The 18,871-nt window shown below is 44.1% G+C and overlaps 1 protein-coding gene across 2 annotated transcripts in view; it reads right to left on the reverse strand.

Annotated features, from left to right (window-relative positions):
• Positions 1 to 1,967: 1,967 nt before the first annotated feature.
• Positions 1,968 to 18,871, reverse strand: part of VIT (vitrin) — a 53,911-nt gene continuing 37,007 nt past the window's right edge. For both annotated transcript variants that reach the window (XM_053974448.1, XM_053974447.1), the window contains 7 exons: positions 16,247 to 16,294; positions 11,846 to 11,908; positions 9,012 to 9,159; positions 8,715 to 8,818; positions 7,995 to 8,221; positions 5,441 to 5,954; positions 1,968 to 5,121 (listed from right to left, as the gene is read on the reverse strand). In XM_053974448.1, coding sequence (XP_053830423.1) covers positions 4,943 to 5,121; positions 5,441 to 5,954; positions 7,995 to 8,221; positions 8,715 to 8,818; positions 9,012 to 9,159; positions 11,846 to 11,908; positions 16,247 to 16,294 — 1,283 coding nt within the window. In that variant the 3' untranslated portion in view covers positions 1,968 to 4,942. The remainder of the gene's footprint in view (positions 5,122 to 5,440; positions 5,955 to 7,994; positions 8,222 to 8,714; positions 8,819 to 9,011; positions 9,160 to 11,845; positions 11,909 to 16,246; positions 16,295 to 18,871) is intronic.

An 18,871-nucleotide genomic window follows, 5' to 3' on the forward strand; every position in this document is an offset into this window, starting at 1 on the left:
ATCCTGTTTTTTTCTGAGCTTGTAGGTGGGGTAAGTGAAGTTCTCATCTTTTCTTGGTAGGTATAAAATTGCCTGATTTGGTCCTACTCATCATCTTGCCTCATAGGAAAGGAGGAATCACTTCATGAATTGACATTACAATCTCATTCAAGCCAGTGTGAATGCCTCTAGAAGATTCCTGAGGTAGGAGAAAAGAAAGTTGAACATGCTTATGGGTTTGCCTGTGATGTGGCCCCATGATGATCATGGCCCTATGATGATTTGCATGTGAGAAAAGTGAGTATACTTGATGATACAGTGCAACTTCTACAATTTCTTGTGCTTAAAAAGAAGTAATTTCTATGAGTGCTAGAATTCTTCAACTGTACTAACAGAGTTTTCATTAGGAATCAGAGAATGTATTAAACTGGTGTTAAGGAAAACAACATGTTTCTTGCCATTCATTAAGACTGACACATTTGATTGTGAGCAGTGTTGCTGATGCAGTGCTAAAACCCTCATCCCCCTTCTTCCCTCAGTTTAACAAGGAAAAATTATTATTTTGAGGAATTTGAAGCATTCAGCTGCATAGGTGTACATTTGTAATGTTTTCAAATATGTAGGTGACTTAGCAAATGTAAATGGCCTGATACTGTCCAAGATGTCTCGACATGAGTTGGGAATGGAAAAGAGAAGGGATCAAGTAGTTTCCATAATGTTGCTCGTGCACAGAGAAAAATAGCTAGCAGAATGATAGTGGCTTTGTTCAACCGTGAAGTAATTTAAGGTATATATACCACAGAAAAGTGACTTAAATTTGCTGTGTAGGCAATAATTCTTATACTACCTACTGCTTGCTTCGACTTTCTAAGTAGATAACGTGGATGATTTCAGGGTTGGGGTTACAGGTAGGGTGTTGAATCCCTAACTATATGTAGATTGGGATGATCCTGGCTGGATGCTTAACTCCAGAGCTTTTCCTGATTACTGGTATGGTTCCCCCTGTGTGCTGGAGAGCCATGGGGGAAGGAGTGCAAGGAGGAAGGGGGAAGCCTGTCTGCCCACCTGTCAGCAGTAGCCATGAAGAAAATCTCTTGCTAAAACAGCAAAGCAGCAGCTGCTGAGGAGCAGGAGGTGCACCCTGCGGGCGATGCCTTCTGTGCAGGGTGGCACAGTGACAACAGAAATGGAGTGTCCTGCTCTGGGGAAACAGGACTTTGAGTTACATCTGTCTGAAGAGATGGCTGAACACTTAATTGAATTTGGTGGCTCACTGAAAATGTGAGTGGCTAATGCTGGAGTTGGCAAGAGATGCTGAAACTGCGCTCTGCCAAGGCTTCCAGAGCATGGACGTAGGTATTTCCAGATGGGTGTTCTGCACTGTGGTTGCTGAGCACTGATAAGCCACCAGCCCAACTCTGAGTGCAAAGAAGCTTATTTCTTAAGGAGAGGGTGATCAGACAACACCCTCTAGACTGTGTATGCAGTGACTAGTTCAGGCAGCTCCCATCTCCACTCTTGGGCATGCCTCTGCCAGACTGCAGGTTCCACTGAACTGGTCAGACATCTGAAACTAAGTGGCCCAGCATCAAGAGACTGGACATCTAGATCCTCTTTTGATTCAGTCCCACATCTAGAAAGTGTGTAGAGCTGGTGTTAAATTTTTTTCAGTTTCCAAAGGAAGCTGGTTCCAAATAAGACATGATCTTGCAGACCTTGGGAAGTACGTATAATTTTGATGCCCTTCAGTCATTAGGCTTTGCTTCAGTTGACTGATGCCTCTGACAGGTAATTTTGTGGTAGCTCACTCTAAGGATCTTTTTCATCTGAGCATGTAGAAGGACAACACTGAAGCACCTGGGGCTTTGCCAAGCTTGCTAAGTCTTCTATAATGTAGTAATAACCTCAGCTGTGTTTCAGAAACTAAAATGTCATGGGCTTTATTTGCTGTTTATTTTTTAAACCCATATGAGATGACATGCACTGCATGTGTTTTAAGACAATTTTATTGCAAAAGATATAGCAACTTATGTTGATAAGCTCAAAATAGCTTGTATATGTTACAGAAGGAGTTCTACTTTCTTCAACAAATATACCCCTTTGAACATTTATCTATATTTGTAAGTTACCTTGTTTTATTAATCAAACAGTATTTAGAGACTTTAGTAGGCAGCAAGTGATTTGATTGCTATGAAAGGTAAAGGTGAAGAGGAGTGTGTTCTGTGATTGCATCGATGGGTGTATTCTTCAAAATTTTGAGGCTTCCGCTTAAGCTTACGGTGCTTATGAATAGGACATCTAAGTTTTGACAAGAGTTGAATTAAACCATTTTCATAGTTAGAGTTTTGACACTTTCAGGATTGTCTCAAGAAGTAAATAAAAATGCACATTGAAAAACAAGCACCATAGTTGTTCTGTAAACTTGACAAACCATTTGAACAACAACAAATCCTGAAGTACCCTTTATAAATGCTTGGCAAAAGATAGCTGTGCAACTTTCCTGTGGAAAAGCATTTGAAAGCTTAATCTCATTGCTTAAATTTTAAACTTGAGGAAAAAATTATGTCCCATATGCATATATCCCTTATGTACATCCTAAAGAACATGTGTGCTCTAGCTGTTACTAAAGTCCCAGCCACCACTGCTGTGCTTTTGGCAGAGCACAAGTGAAGCACTGGGGAGTCTCTGCAGGGTACCAATCTTTGGTGCTGCAAGAGTACATTCAGTATGGAGAACAATATGTGGTGGTGACTGCTGCATTAAAAATTAAACCACAGTATTAAGAGTAACTGTAAGTTAGGATTTAGGCCTTTTTCTCGGCAGCCCCAAATCAAGCCCCCAAAAAACAGGTTTTCAGGCAATAAATCTGGTGTCTGAACTGAAGTCCCCAATAAATTCAGTTTACAGGTTTGAGTTTTGTCCAGGCCATGTAATGTCCTATGCTGACAGAGAAAGATGTGTTCAGCAGAAGGGTAGTGAGGAACTGGATCAGGAGATGCAGGATATCAGGAGTTGCTCTGCTCATGCCTCATGCCTAACTCTCTATCCTTAATCATTTTCTCAAGCCAAAAGCTAAAGCTGTGAAGTGCAGCAGCAGAGATTAGTGGTAAAAACTCTGCATACAAATATATTTGTGGAAGCTGACAGTGTCCTGTGCTTTCAGTCTGGGTAGAATGGTTGAATCGATGATACTCAGTTAAAGCTGGAACTTAATGTTTCTTCTAAGGGGAATTGATGAACTTTCACTGTGCAAAACCACTATTTCATCCAAAATTGGTTTCGATAACCTCCTGAGAGGACCCCAGCCTGACTTATGTTACCCCACCAGGGGGATCATGCAGAATCTGCTGTTTTCATTAATTTGCGTTATGCTTACTTAGTTGACAGGTTATAAGCTGCTTCAGTCATATTTCCAAACATAATGATTTTTAAAATTGTGCTACTTTTGCTCATACAATGAGTTTCCCTTATGGCAATTCAGTTAGAATTTATGTGGCTAATATCTTGGCTCATGGTTATTAAAACTATAAATGCTGTTAAGAGCCTGATTTGCAAGTAACATGGCAAATATGAGTTTTAATTTCTTTCCATTTCCTGTTAGTTCCACAATCCTGGCCCAGCATGGCTTTGATTGCTGTAAGGAGTGTGAACACTCATGTATTTATTGGCTCCTTTGATAACTTTGCTTAATGGATGTATTTTCTTTAATGATACTGGATGGAACCTAACCAGCAGCTGCTGGTTCCTAAATAGAGTGCAGTTATTTTGGTCCTCCTAGTGTGTCCCTCCTCCTGCACTGACTACTGACATGGGTAGTTCTCCACTTAAGAAACCACTGTGTGTTCTGACAGATACAGGGCTGTAATAGGTACATTTTGAAATCAGTCCATAAAAGAAAAGTCAGTCCTAAATTTGAGGGAGGGTATCTGTAAATGCTTGAAATTCTGCTTTTCCCAGTGTATAATACAGAACTTCAGATAATTCCCTCTTAAATCCTATTAATGGCTCTTGAATAGCTCTCCTGACCTAGAGACTGCACTTCTGAGTGTTGGTTTAATGACAGAGTGATGGGTCTTAAATGCTTTGGTGATTGTGAGCAGCTTAAACCCACAGTTTTTCTCAAAGAGTCTCCTGTGTCCTGGCAGCACTCCTGTGGTCCTGCAGGCCTTGAACCACCCAAGAGTGAAGGATGAAGCTGAGAGGGAAAGACACTTCTCAAGATCAAGTCATTAATGCAGGGTTGTGGGAGACTATATTCCACTTCCTTCATGTTGGCTGCCTTGTGGATTTGAGGCTTTATTAGGGTTGTAGGGTTGTAAAGGAGGCAAAGAGTTGTAGGGTCCTAGGGTTTGAACCTTTCCTCTCTCTTGCTTTCCAGTTTTTCAGGGTTTGGATAAATCCCAGTGCTTGAGTTGACACTAGCTGAAGCTTAACTTACTGACAAGACAGCAGTATGGAGAGAGTACCTGCTTTTAAGAAGGTACTCAAATATTGTTCCCCCTCTGTCTGGTATTTGAGCCCTGATCTGTGTGTCATCTGGTGGGCAGTGCCACATGAGGTGTTTCTACCACAGCAGCTCAGCAGCAGCTTGGCCACTCCTTGAAGGGACCTGGTCACTTCAGGGAGCCAGTGGCACGTTTTAAAGAACTTGGGTGTGTCCAAAGGTGAGAATTGGGCAAGCGGGGGCTCTATGCTGGAAGCAGCTCTTGAAACAGCTGCAGTTATTTCCTCCATGTTCACTGCCTTTTCTGCTATCTATGTAAATCAGAGTTTCTGATGCTAACAACAACAAAAATCAACAGTCTACACAGAGCATTATCATGCATAGGGACAGAGCTGCAATCAACCTTGCTGACTGGAAAGTCCCAGAGGGAAACACCTCCAGTGTTTCTTGAACTGAGGACTGGCATTATTTCTGTGGCACTTGGCACAGCACCCAAGGGTCCTGCCTTGCTTGAGTCCATCAGTTCCGTGGCTGGGAATTAAACTCTGTGCAAATGTTTTGGATGAGCTGATTAACATAGCGGTAGAGGTTGTCAAATTCATCCACAAAGAAGGAATGTTCCTTAGCAGGGTCTGATGCAATGGCTTCAAGTTCATCTGGGGCTGCCCAAGCAACTCCAACGGAATAAGCGATGACTCCTGGAAAGAAACCCAAAGTTTAGAAAAAGCATGAATGTTTTCATTGCAGTAAATCTAAGACCAGTACTGCAAATGTAGTTTGAGATCTCCTAGACATTGCTGCATTTGTGATGATTTATAATTTTTTTTCCTGAAGTTCCTTATTCAGCTATTAAACAGATACTGATCTTGTTGGAGCTCAGTGGGACCACAGAGAAAAATACTACTCTTCCTTTGTAAGGTTTCATCCAGTGCCTTCAAATTATAGCAAACTGCATTTATCTGACCTGGATAAGTGCTGAGGCATGAGGGGAGAGCAGGCAGTGATAGAAGACCTTACCATTTTGGTGAGCTGCCATGGCTGGCACACTGACATCATCGTAAGACCTGCCATCTGTGATGAGAATCATGATCTTCCTTTTGTTGGGTTTGGACTTGCTGAACAGCTGCTCTGAGGCGTAGCTGATGGCTGCTCCCGTGCTGGTGCCCCCACTCCAGTAACTGATCCTTTTGATAGCGTTCAGCACGTCCTGCTTCGTGCTGTACTTGTCAAAGCTGAACTCCAGCCTCTGCTCGTAGGTGTACTGCACAGCTCCAATGCGCGTGTCGGTGTCCGAAATCTCGAACTCCTTGCTGATGTTGGCCACAAACTGGAGAACCGTGCGGAAGTTGCCGGTGCCGACACTGCTGGAGCCGTCGATCACGAAGCCGATGTCGGCGGCGTTGAGGCACGTCTTGCTGCAAGCCAGCTGGTCGGTGTCGCACACCCGCTTCACCAGGGGCTGCACCACCTTGTGGAGACTGAACCAGCTGGGCACGTTGAGGGAATAGAATCCACTTGTCCTGCACACTGCCTGCAAGGCAACATGAGGATAAATGCAATGGAAATTCAGTCTGCCTGTTCCTGCTAGGGTATGTAGCTAAATTGTAAATACAGGCTCCTGGAAAGAGCAATGCTGGAGTCTGAAATGGCCTCTCCTGCAATCACCATCTGCTTCCCTGGGAAATGATGTCAGTGTAACATCACAGATACTTGTGTAATGTGACAGTTTTTCCTGCTTTTTTTTTTAAACTGTGGGATGGAGCTGATATTATAGTAGTGAAAAAACTGTAATAAGCAAGTTTGCCACTGTCAGGCTTTTTTATGTGAGTCACATTGTTCGTGGGAAAAGCATCCAAATCACAGAGCTGCTCTTAGTGTGGCTCCCATGGACATTACAAGAGCCTGTGTGTTTGCCAGGTAGCAACTTCAGCTTCCATCATTCAGGACAAGAAAGAAAGTCTTGCCTGCTGACAAACCCTACTACTTTGAAGTGAAACCTGGGGCTTAATCTGAGGATAACTTGGTTCATACTTTTATAAGCAGAGAAAGCCCAGGCTCATAGTGCTGGCTCTGCCAAATAGTAAAAAAAAAAAAAACAAACCCATTAACTTATATAAGTAAATACTCATAAGGCCACATGTGTGGGAGGCTTCTATAGAGTTAGTGGGAGTCAGCTGAGTGTGGGTAGGAAGTAGGGCTGGCACAGAAGAGGACATGGGAAAAGTCAAGGGGTGGAGGAGGGGAAGGGTGGGGCAAGGAGGGGAGTGATACAAACAGGCTGGATCAAATTGTCTTTGGCTTTAGTGCTTCTTAAAGGCCAATTCCTCAGCTCTCTGGGTGAGAATTTTTTTTTTTAAGCCAGGCTTTATCTATCAGCTTTGTGATGGTGTGTGTGAGTGTTTTAAAAGACCAAGGCACTGGTCTTCACTTGCATAAAGCCTAACAGCTCCAAGGGAGTTACTGTTCCCTCCAGTCTGTGTTCTTCATGGTGTCCTACTCTCATTTGCTCTTCTTACTGTTTTACTTCTATTTTAGTGTTATGATGCAGCAGTTTTAAGCCACCATTCCCTCCTTATCTTGCTGTTCTGACCCCACTCTATTCACTTCTGCTGTGTCATTGGCAGGTTTGCAGAGACTTGCTATAGCTTTGTTTTTTTAAAAACATTAAATGCAAATGAGACTACAATCCAATTATATGCTGACCAGAGACAGTGCAGCTCTTTGGAGCAGCTCTGAAACTCATGGGAGATTACTTCATGGCAGAGCAACCCAGCTCAGATGGGAATCTCTTTTTTGAAAATACCAGATGACCCTGTTTCCTAAGCCCAGCCTGGTCTGCCACTTGGTAGGTATCTCCTGCCCTAGCAGAGTACCAGCTTGTTCTGAAGCGTTGTTATCAGACAGCTAGTGTTGGTGCCAAATACAAATCAATCAAAGCTTGCATTCTGTTTTTTTCTGCATATGTCAGGGATTTACCCTTTTTCCAAGAGCTACCATGAAGTCCATAGCAGCAGAAACAAATAACTGAAAAATAGCCTTTATCAACAGTAAAAAGAAAATGTCTGAGTTATCCAGTGCAGCTGAAAAACTAGGATGTGCTTGTGTTGGGACTGTGCCAACCTTTGCATATGTGGGACCTGTTTGTAAATGCAACATTGACATTAGGTTGACAGGGCTCCTTTCCCTAGTGGGAGATGCACAGCAGGAGGTTTGTGAAAAAAACAATTCCAGCACAACTTTGTCATTTTCCAAATACTGTGTATTTGGAAAGCTGCTCGTCTCAGTACAACTGCAGGTGTGTGCTAAGGTTTAGTTGGTCAAAAGCCATTTGCTCGATGATGTACCTCAAACCAGAACTTTACTGACTTCATCCCCTTGCTGATCTCAGCATTACTGCCTGGTTTTTGTACAGAAAAAATGAAGACAGTATGTACAAGAAGGAAAAGAAATAACCGTAAGTGGTAAGAAGGAAAAGGAAATGCCCTGAATGAAGTAGGTTGGAAAGGTTAGTCAGACTCAGCCTGGTCAAATGCTCAGACTCAGTCCTGGTCAGACTCAGCCCACAAATTACCTTGTCCACAAAGTTTGGTTCAATAACATTCTGCTTTTCACTTTGAGCAGCTGCTTCAACAGTGACAAAGAAAATGTTGATCCCTGATTCTCTGGCCAGCCTGGAGGCCTCTTCCACTCGGTCAGTTGGCCACCCATCCACCATCACTACAACCACATTGGGTGCTCCACCTCGGTTTCCATTAGCATCCAGAAAGAAGTTTTTGTTAACAAATGAAAGTGCCTTCCCTGTAATAGAAGAGGAGTTGAGGAGAAGTTACAGATCTGGAAGTACTCTGTGGGATAATATCCCATGAAATAGTAGGCAGAGAGCTGACTCAAGGGTTAGAGGCTGCAGAGAGCTGGGGAAAGCAGTTTCTGTGGTTGTGTGAGCAGGAAGGGAGACTTCTGCTACTGGTGCCAGTGCTTCCTGAGCCCTCCTGCACTGAACCCCCTCCCTATGCCCCAGAGAGGCTGGGGATGATGAGCTGGGTTATCAAGGATCCCCAAAGCATTGATGGGAACTGCCCGTATGTCCTGTCAACTTGAGATGGATTGCAGGACCTGGGAGCAACACATGCAGGTCATAGTGGGAGCAGTGCTCTCTCTCCAGCCTGGCCCTAGCACTAAGCACTGTTTGGTCCCAGCCTCTGTATCCTGTGAGGAGGTGTGGGCTTGCTATATAGCCCAGGCTCTGAAGCCCTCCCTAAGCAGAGGATGTGCAAGCGGCCCCATCACCTACCAACATTGGAAAGTCCCCCTTTCTGTTGAATTTTCTCAATGGCATTCCTTAGATCCTTGGAGTTGACATAAGTTTTTAAGTTAAATTCTGTGGAAGGGTCATCACTAAAAGGAGAAATTAGAGCAAATGTCAGTGTTTTGCTTCACATACAACACAAAAGCCATAGGGCTGGTCTGTACTACCTGGCTCCTGAGTGCAAGCTGGAGTGAGGCCTTTAGCACATATCAGCTTAGAGCTACAGCTGCCAGAGTGTGCAGTCATGTCCTGTGGCAATGGGAATGTTTGGGAAACTCTTACCCATACTGAACAATGCCCATCAGAGGACCAGTGCTGCCAATGCCAAGGGCTTGAGCCACGTTACCAAGGAACCGCTTCTGGAGCTGAAAGCGGCGTTTGCCAATGCTCCAGCTCCCATCCATTAAGAAGGACAAATCAACCTTGCAATCTGAGGAGAGATAAAGAAACATGGAAGATATTTTTAGTCCTTTCTGACTGCTGTGCTTCTTGAAAGCATCAAAGGCCTAAACAGTCTGCATCCAGTGACTTGTCCTGCTGTATAAACTCTACAAAAAAGCCTTTGACAAAGACAAGTCACAGTTGGCAGCTCAACTCTGTCCTACTGGTTGTAAACATAGTTCTTGTCATGACTTTGTCCCATACAACATCTAAGCTTGGCTGTGTGACAAAAGGGCAAGAAACTTTTCACAGGGGTCAGTGTGGGAGCACTGCATTTTGGGGCCAGGGAGGTCAGCCCCACAGGAGCAAGCTGACTTGTATATCCTGTGCCCTCAGAGCCATGTCTTGGGCTCAGCACGCTTTATTTGCAGCCCAGAGGTGATAGGAGTTTGTAAAACCAGCCATGGTGCTTGGATTTTGTGGTCTGGCCACCTTCAGAGCACAAACTAAGGCGATTTCCTTGGTGACACTGTTGTGGACTTAGTTGCTGTAATAGACATAACAGGAACAGTTACCGTATTAATGTCGCTCAGAAGGCAGGGAAGTTCCTGAAATGTGTGATGCCTAGGATGTGCCTTAGGGGAAGGACACTGTGGGATCTCTTCAAGGCGATTACAATCCAGGATTACTGAACAATCCTGGCAGCTCTGCATTTCTGAATGAGAATTGTTCATCAGTTTCCTTCTGAGCTGGAGCTAACATCAAGGATGATTTTGCTTGGGATGTTCAGACCGAGTGGGGGCTGTTCCTTTGCATTGTTGTAGCCTTGTACCCGTGTGTGCAGCAGCAGTGGTATGCTGCTGTGTGTTTCCTCTCTGGGCTGAAAGGAATGTTCTATAAAAGGTATGCCTGTACCCAAACAAACTCTTCCCTTTAATTACACAGATGAACCTCATCTTTGTGCTGCAAATGCTGTCTTCATCTCTGCCAACCTGCTTTCACATTTCTGCAAGTTAGTGGTGAAGCATTCAACTTTGGTCTGGGACCAGGAGTGGGATCAAAATTTGGCTTAACTAGAGCGCTAATTAACATTTTCCCCCTCCGGCGTCTGGGTCATCCCCATCTCTTGATTTCCCTCTGATGATGCCTCCTACCAATCAGAGTGTTCAAACTACTGTGTTTTAATCATTAGGTAGCCCGAAGGCTACAAAGCACCAATTGTTCTTAGTGGCTTATGCAACTGCCTCCCATCTCATTACCTTCAATTTTTTCTCCCATAGCTGTCTCTTTTTTCTAATTCTAATAATGCTGAATTACAGGAGCGTGACTGAGAACCGTGTCTGCTCGCAGCAGATCGTGAGGCAAGGTCGGGAACCCACAACAAATACCTCAATTAACAGCCAAGTTTTCATGAATTTCTTATCCTTCAAAGGGAACTAGTTCATGAGATCTATATGTGGAAAGTGGGCAGTTTGTTAGCCAGCAGGGTCTGGGGAGGCAAAGATTTACATACACTTATAGACAGACTTGGTTTCTGGGGAGGATTCCGATGCAGTGCTGGGACATGAGAGGGACACTGCAAGAGCACAGGCTAAAGGTGCTTCACAGGGAGGTGAGCACTTTCTGATTTGCAGGGAGACAAGATCTGAATTAGGGCTTTTATGGGTCCTAGAGTTAGCAGTGGGATGAAAATATTGTTTCTGGTGTGACTTATTTCAGTTTAACTGCTGGAAACACAGCTGTCCTTGCTGGCATCTCCACTGCACCAAGCTCTGCTTTTCTGCAGTGCAATGGGGTCTGTAGGGCAGAACCTTCCCTTTTTCTTCTTCTTTCCCTTATTTCTGTATCAGTTTCAGGTGTATTTGACATCTTTGATAGGGAAAATAATTCTTTAAATATTAAGAGGAATGCCTGGGAATACGTAAACATTTGGTTCAGTAGTTACTATAAAGAGTCCAGACAGTGTTCAGCTGCCCAAGGATGGGCAAAAGAGGACCCAGGCACTGTTGGAAGGGTGAACCCTCTATTTGGGGTGGCTTCTAATGAAGAGGTGGCAGGCAATGCCATCTCTCCACTAAGAACTTGCTTCCTCTTTCTTCTGCTACTTTGGCCTCAACTGAAGATGGGTTAATGGGTAAATCTGCCTTTTTAAAGGGATGTAGAAAATTTTGGAGTAGGGGAACCTGCATTTTCTTCTCTGAACTTGAGTGGTCCTTGATGCTCCCTCTGCATCCTCTCTCTCTTGGCTGTGGCAGGCGTTGGGTCCCTTTCTCAGGTTGTTTCCTTCCCTCCCACCCAGTGCTGTGGGAAGGGTGCCTGCACACAGCATAGCCATGGGAGCCTGCTCTGGTCAGCAGGGCTTGCTCATCTAACCCTGGCTGCAGCACGCTGGATTGCTGTCCTCTGCCACCAAAGTACCTGAGTGAAGAAGCTCTGCACGCTGGGAGCCTGGAGCTGATACTGCCTGGGAAGAGGGGGTACGGAGCAGCCACCATCTCACTGCCCAGGTAAACTAAATTTTGGCTGTTATTTCCTTCCCTGTAGAGGCAAAAACCAATTCTGTGTATGAGGGGTCAGCAGAGAGTGCTCACTTTTTCTCTGCAAGGGAAAAATGTGCTCCTGGATTTTCTTAGGCTTTTTTGAAAACTTACCTTTTGCTATTTAATTTGAATGCATTCTAGCAATATGTAATTAATAATGTTGCTTAATTATGAAGTTAATGCTGAAGTACGTACTCTGATTCCCCTGGGAGATGGATTCCAGTGGCTTTGGATTCAATTCTTCCTTTGAACTGAAGCCTAAACAGAGAAAGGAAAGAATCTATCAGTGTGTGCTTGGTGGCTGCCATTGCTCTGCAAGGAAATGGGCAACGGGGTCACTGCAGAGACCCCCTGGCCTGAGGATTGATGTGGGAGGGAAACAAAGATGGGGAGGACATCCTTGGAGCTTACGCTTTTTCATCTACATCACTCCTGGGGTAAAACAAGAGCAGAGACATTTCTAGGAATGCCACTAAAATCTCTCCTAGCACCAGCTTTGAGGTGCTCCCCTTTGGGAGTCAGTTCCCTAACTGCAAGGGCTTGGGAGCATCATGCACAAGTAGTGGGCTCCTCAGGAGCAGAGGCTGGTGGTCACAGTGTGGGATGGTGGCTCCCAGCAGTCTTCTCCTGAGAACCAGCACTACCACCCTGCTGGCTCACTGTGCCTTACAATGAGCTGCACAATGTCTGAAGTGAACGAGCAACAGTTTTATAATGTTGTTTTCTGTATGGAGAGAAAAGCACAGGCAGCAACTGACTCCATCTCATTACAGCTGGGGAAGTAATGCAAGCCACAGCTCCTCAGGTGCCCCCAGAAGTCTGGGTTATTTTGAAAAGCACAAAAGAAATAGGGTAACAGAGAGCTGATGTCCTTGTGAAAGGTACTGACACACAGGACACCATCAGGCTGGCATCAGAAGGTCTAAAAATGCTGAACTTCACTCATGACTTGGTATGGTAAGACTTTCCTACAGTCCAGCATCTCCCTTCCAAGCAAGGGCTAAGAGCTGTGTCTTTTCAGTACAGCATGACAAGATTAAAGGGATTTAGCTGGGATAATCCACAGAAGAGACAGCAATGATCAGACAAGCTAAAAAACTGAGCACTCACTGAGAAAGCTGTTGGTCTAAAGAACAGCAGAACAGCTTATTATTTTTGTAAACTGCATGTTAGATTTTTAAAGAAAAGTAGGAGGAAGACTTCCTTAAATCTTCATCACCAAATAAGTTGAGGAAAGATTACTGACTTCAGAGACACAGTGAAAAGGTAATTTTAGAAAGTGTGAGCTTTATAAAGAAAAGTATGAGAAATTACTAGGTACCACAGACTTTGTCTCTCCACAGCAGCCAGCCATGAGCAAGCCAAGCATGAGAGCATCAGTGTATGTAAAGGGACATCAGGGAAGGTCACTGCCTAAATATGATGGGAGATGTAACAGCTGAAGTTGGTTGCTGAAGGTATTAAGGACCAAGCCATAATAAGGCAGAGTATTGTGAAGAAAATGGAGGGAAGTATGAGCTCCATCCCCCTCTGTAACCACTCCTATTTCTATTCCAGTAAAGTCTAAAATTTTACCTCTCATAATTATCAAATACAACAATTTTGAGTCCTTTTAGCTGCATGCTGAAAGCTGCACATAATTTTGGGTAAGGGGCCATGTTTGTATTAAGTCTGAGTATGCACGACCTGGTATAAAGCTGACCTGATTGGTACCTGATCCCTGCTGGAAGGCTTCAGCACACAGCAGCATAAGAACCAGACAGGGGTGTTTTGGCTTCTCAGTTTGAAATTCAGCTGCCAGTGCAGAAAATTTCTACTGCAGGGACCAAACAGAGCTACTAACAGCAGCACCAAAGCAGTGATTTCCTTCTGCTTTGCTTGTCCCCAGGCATCTGCTGTTGCCTGTTGCCAGAGCCAGGATGTGGAGCTAGCTGGAGCACTGGGCTTGGCCTTGTATGGGAACCCATGGGGCTGTCTGTGAGCAGGCAAAGGGCACAAAGAGTTGCCCTACTTTGTTTACAGCAAGAGTTGGTGATTGCTTTGTGTGCTTTCTTTGAGAATTTCCTTGCTATGTCTGGCCAGGTTAGGAGAGGCCCAGGGCTGGTGCTGCTTTTTGTCACTATGTATGCAGTGCCTGCAGTGCCTGCAGTCCCACATGCAGCTTCCCTGTGCTCCTGCCCAAACTTTGGACAGGATACTTTCTGGGTTGGGAATAGGAGCTCTCCACCCATCCTGGCACTGGCTCTCGTGGGAAAAAAGCCTCTCTCCCACAGTTAGTGGAGCTGGCCCTCTTGTGCCAGAGCAGGCTGAATGCATTCAAAAGCAGGCTGGCAAGCCAGGCTCTGACCAGCTTCATCTCTTATGGCCAGAGCTGTTGTCCAGCACTCTGCTGGCTCGTGCCTCTTGTCTTGTGCACTGGGGATGAGCTCCCAGGCAAGGAACAGGGAGAAGTGCACCTGGTGTTGTGTATTTGCCCATGGGAGCCCGTTTGGATGGGGGAAACACCAGCAGGGAGGTAGAGTGGTGGTGCTGGGGCAGCACTGCCTGAGGCTGGCCACCTGTTCCTGACTGAGGAAAAATAATGTGGAATGGGTGACACCAAACAGTTCCATCCAGTGATATCTGCTGCAGAAAACATTTCTGACCTCTCTCAGGCTTGAAGGTCTTGCTGACATGAACCAAACCTGCCTTTGAAGGAAGGCAAGTCTTGTGTAAGTTTGTGATTAGTTTATCTGATGTGGAAGTTAAAGGCAACATGACTTGGCCATGCACAGCCTCTCTTTGTCAACCACATGGATGAAAATGATTGGGGTTTTTTTTTTTTAAACCTGAAATAGTCATCAGCCAGGCTTCCTGACTGTGTATATTTCGGTACAGGTTTTAATTACACAGGCACATAATAGTTCCTCAGCAACAGACCAAAGCCATGCTTCATCCTGCAGCCTGCACACTGCATACCTCACATGTGCCAGCTTGGTACCCCATATGTGCATTTCCACCCCCCCCCCCCCACCTTGCCTTATTTGCAGAACAGAAAGTAGGTGGATTTAACACTGTAGTGAAATTAGAAATTCACATGTGCCATCCATTTTAGCAACTAAATTGTATATGAAGGATAGTTCATAGATAGCTATTTGCCTCATGCATTTATCTACATCCTGTAAAATCCATATTCTTTTCCCAGGCATACAGCTGACATTAGCTTTGTCAGCATGGAAAACTCAAGTGTAGGCAGTGCAGCATTTTTCATTTTTATTTGTCAGTGTAATTATCAGTTCTTGAAGGTTGTGGGTCAGCTGGCTGATTTGTGCTTAGTGGAACAATAAGGTCACCCTCCAAATACTCTTCCCCAACTAACTGGGGAAGTGGTCAGTCTCTATGGGCCTCCCTGTTCTGCCAGTCCAATTTATTGTTGGTATTGCCATGGGAATTTCAACCTGCTGCATGGGCAGTCTACGCCATGCTAATTAAAGTTCCCTTCGCTGATTGTCACAGCTGTCCATACTGATTAAACTTCCCATTCATTTAAGTAAGACAGCAGTGATTACATCCATGCCAGAAACCACTCCTTTGAAGTGACAATCTGAATTCATCAGACTTTATCACACTAGTCTGTGCTGGCACTTCAGTTGCTGAGAAACTGTTAATACAACATCCCTTCCCCCATGCCAACCTTTCATTGCATTTAATGCAATCTGTCATTTTCTGCCTCAAAATATCCCTCTGCACCCTGGCCCTTGTGTTGTAGCTTTTCCTGAATAAGCACACTAGTGGCTTATTAAGAAGAATATTCAAGGGAATGGCCTTTGCGAGGGCCACCAGCACAGCCCTCTCCAGCGTCACAACCCGTGGTGGGAAAGACCTCTTACACTGGATGGTCAGGCCCCTTGTAAGAGGGAGAGTACCATGTCATGAATTAATCTGTATCTTGTGCAGTCTGCTTTTAATGTTCCCGAGGAAAGGGAGCTGTTCAATCTGCAGTGGGAAACTGCTCCTGATTAAGGGTTGCACAAGTCTTGGTCTTGCTGCTACTAGAGCCTGTTACAAATATAGGGTTTTTTTTTCCTTCACCAGTATTCATAAAATATTCTTATCTCCATATTGTCAGTTTTTAAGGCTAAAATGTCTGAAAATTTCAATGATGTTCATTATTCTTTACGTTTGACACAAACCCTCCTTTTCTTATCTGAATGTCTTCCCTAAGTACATTGACATCAGGATAATCTGTCATGTTCTTCACTGATTGCAGCTCTAAACTGTGATCTCAGCTGTGGCATTCCCAAAATACCTTCTCATTTACAAATGGATTTCAGTAACTAGAATTCCTTTCCTGCAGTGTAGCTGCCAACTCTTTCCAGAGCTCCTCTCTTCTGCTCCTGCTTTAAGCAGGAAGTCAAGAGTGACGAAAGCACAGAACAGTCTGCTAAGATGTAAACAACATACTTTATTTATAATTTTGAATGATGTAATTACTTCTTAAAATGAGATTGTTATCACCAGTGTCATGGGTCTGATGAATAAATAGATTTAGCTTTACCCATGTGTGATGGAAACCACTTATTCCCAGACTAGTTATTAGATGTTTTAACTATTTACCTGTGTCAAAAATGCTCAGTCCAGGTTTCCATGAGTCTATTTCCATTGCTTTCACACATGAAAGAGAGAGAGAGAAAAAAATTTTTTACTGGTAGTAGTGCAAATACTAGAGATCACACAGTTCTGACTCAATTTAGAGAGGTCAGTTCAGACAATAATGTAAATTAATAACTTAGGAGCTGAGGAAATCAGTAAATCTGGGAACTTTTATGTGCATATTTCAAGCCATAATTAGGAGCCTTGTATCACTGCCCTCAGAGCACTAACCTTTTTTAAGGTTTTAAATACACCTCACTAGATCTGCTTTGGTCTTATTCCTCTAAATTGCATTGATACTGAGGCATAAACCTCAGTACATTTTTTTTTTTTTTAATTTAAGTTGTTCTTCACTGAAAATCTACAAGGAACTCTCACCTACAGATTTCTCTATCCCCTCAGCCCACCAAAACACAAATAAATTGTCTAAAAATTGCTTGCCACTTATTAGGCATGGATAGCTGCATCAAAATTTCTGCCCTTATAAATAAACCCCAAAATGTCTTTGGTTTTGGAACCTGCTGAAAGATGTTCCCAAAAAGTGATGTTTTGCTCTGGGTTGCAGCCAGATGAATGCCCTTGCATCTGACTAGGACAGAAACAGTTCCTGGGAATCCCAGGAAGAAAAGCTTTAACTCTATTGAAGATCCAATAAGCTGCACAGAGCTGGTGTGCTCTTGACTAGAGCCAGTGGGTGAACTACAATATAGGTTTCAATAAAGCTGTGCGTGGGCTTGCCAGTGTCCTCCAGCCTAGAGAGCACTGACCTTGTCCTTAGATTGCCTTTCCCATGAGGAGCTATCAGCTTCCCTTTGCGAGGGAGACTTGTTGGATGAGTCTGATGGCTGAATAAGGTGTGTGATCTCCCTTAGGGTAGGAGGAACCCTGCCATGTTTCATTGCTAGGGTGATTTCCCTCCTTATGCTGAGCACTACTTAAACACCCAGTGAAGGATCTAAAAACTGAGGGCAGTGAATGGCTAGGTCAATCCTGAAGCACGCGGAAGTTTTTTTGTGATTTTGCTTAGGAGGAGAAATCAGGTAAAAGAAGGGCAGGCCTGGGTAATGGGAAAAGAAACAAGAGGAAAACCAGGAGGAATATTCCTATATTCTGGCAGTGTTGTTTACCAGTTTCATACATCCTTCAGCAGAGTCATGAGAAAGCAGCAGCAACAGGAGCTAGGGGTGTTGGTTGCAGAGCAGGGGGACCCTACCCCCACAGAAAAGCTGATGCTTATTTGTTATCAAAGTGGCCAACATGTCTCCTGAATGCTGTCACTGAGAAGAACAAATTTCAATGAAACCAGTTTATGAGTAGATAATCTCCAAAGGTGTGCCTCCCCCTCCCAGGCTGGAGGAGCACCCCGTGACTGTGAGAAAGGAAGATTCATATGAGGCTGCTTTTCATCCTGACTAGCTGAAAAGAAAAACCAGACAAAGAGCAAATTACAAAGAAGACCCCGCACTTCTCGAGTCTTCTGTACACATATGCTGCTCTGTGAGTTGCAGTGGCAAACCTGTTTAAAGCAGTAGGAACTGAATGGCAAATGGAACCAGCTGAGGAGCTGCACAAAGATTTGCCATCTTTTCTGTTCTTCATATGTAGGGATGTGAGCTGAAGGAGCAATGGGATGTGCCCATCTCACTGTCACAGGTTTGTTTCTGCTGCCACTTCATTGTCAGGGAGCACCCGCAGAAACCAGGCTTCTTTACCATCTCTGACTGTTTACAAAAGACAGGCAGCTGCTGAAAGACTGTTTTTTATCAGTGGGAGCAATGGTGAGGTTTTTCTAGATTAACAATTAACAGCTTCATCAGCTCAGATGTCCACAGGTACTCTAGTCTGTCCAAATCCCTGTGGCTAGGAGCTGTCTATTGTTTCCTCCACCAGTCTTCTCAGTTCACCCATTTAGAACTTTCTGTGTCAGTTTAGTATCCTAATGAAGAAGATAAGTACCAAGAACACAAGATAAGTACCAAGAATTTGGGGTAGCTGGCTGCAAATATGCAAAACATACAGCTTTTTGAGTGACCTGTTTATCCAGGAAAGAGGTTTATTTCTTGCATATTGTCCTAGAACACATAATGAAGAAAGCTGTCCATGAAATGTGTATCTGAAAGTGAAATGATTATTTTTACAACTAGGGCTTTTTTTTTTTTTCCTCACTTGAAGATGCCCATTAAAAAAAGGGTTGATTTTTAAGATACCCCAAGACTGGTCTCTTTAAAAAACAGAAAGACACCACCAAAACTATTCCATATAATTGCCTTGAAAAACATTCTTGAAAACTCAAGACTAAGCGAGTATGGGATTTCAAGGGAGTTAATGTGCGTGGCACAAGTAACTGGTGTTTGGGGGAGGGCATTTTCCTAGCAAACTTTTCTGGCAACCTGAGCTGATGAGAGGAAGTTCCTCAACATCATGGCCAAACTCTCAGAACTGATCACTGCTCTTTGCACACACTTGGTGGGATCAAGAAGCACAACCTGCCTTTCCAAGAAAGCAAGGACTTGTTCAGGAATTTTCCTTTGATTGTTAGAAAAGTTTGCTGCTTGAAAGCAACACCTCTGAGCTGACACATTCTGGACT

This window comes from Vidua macroura, chromosome 3 (genome assembly GCF_024509145.1).
Source record: "Vidua macroura isolate BioBank_ID:100142 chromosome 3, ASM2450914v1, whole genome shotgun sequence".
Lineage (NCBI taxonomy): Eukaryota > Metazoa > Chordata > Aves > Passeriformes > Viduidae > Vidua > Vidua macroura.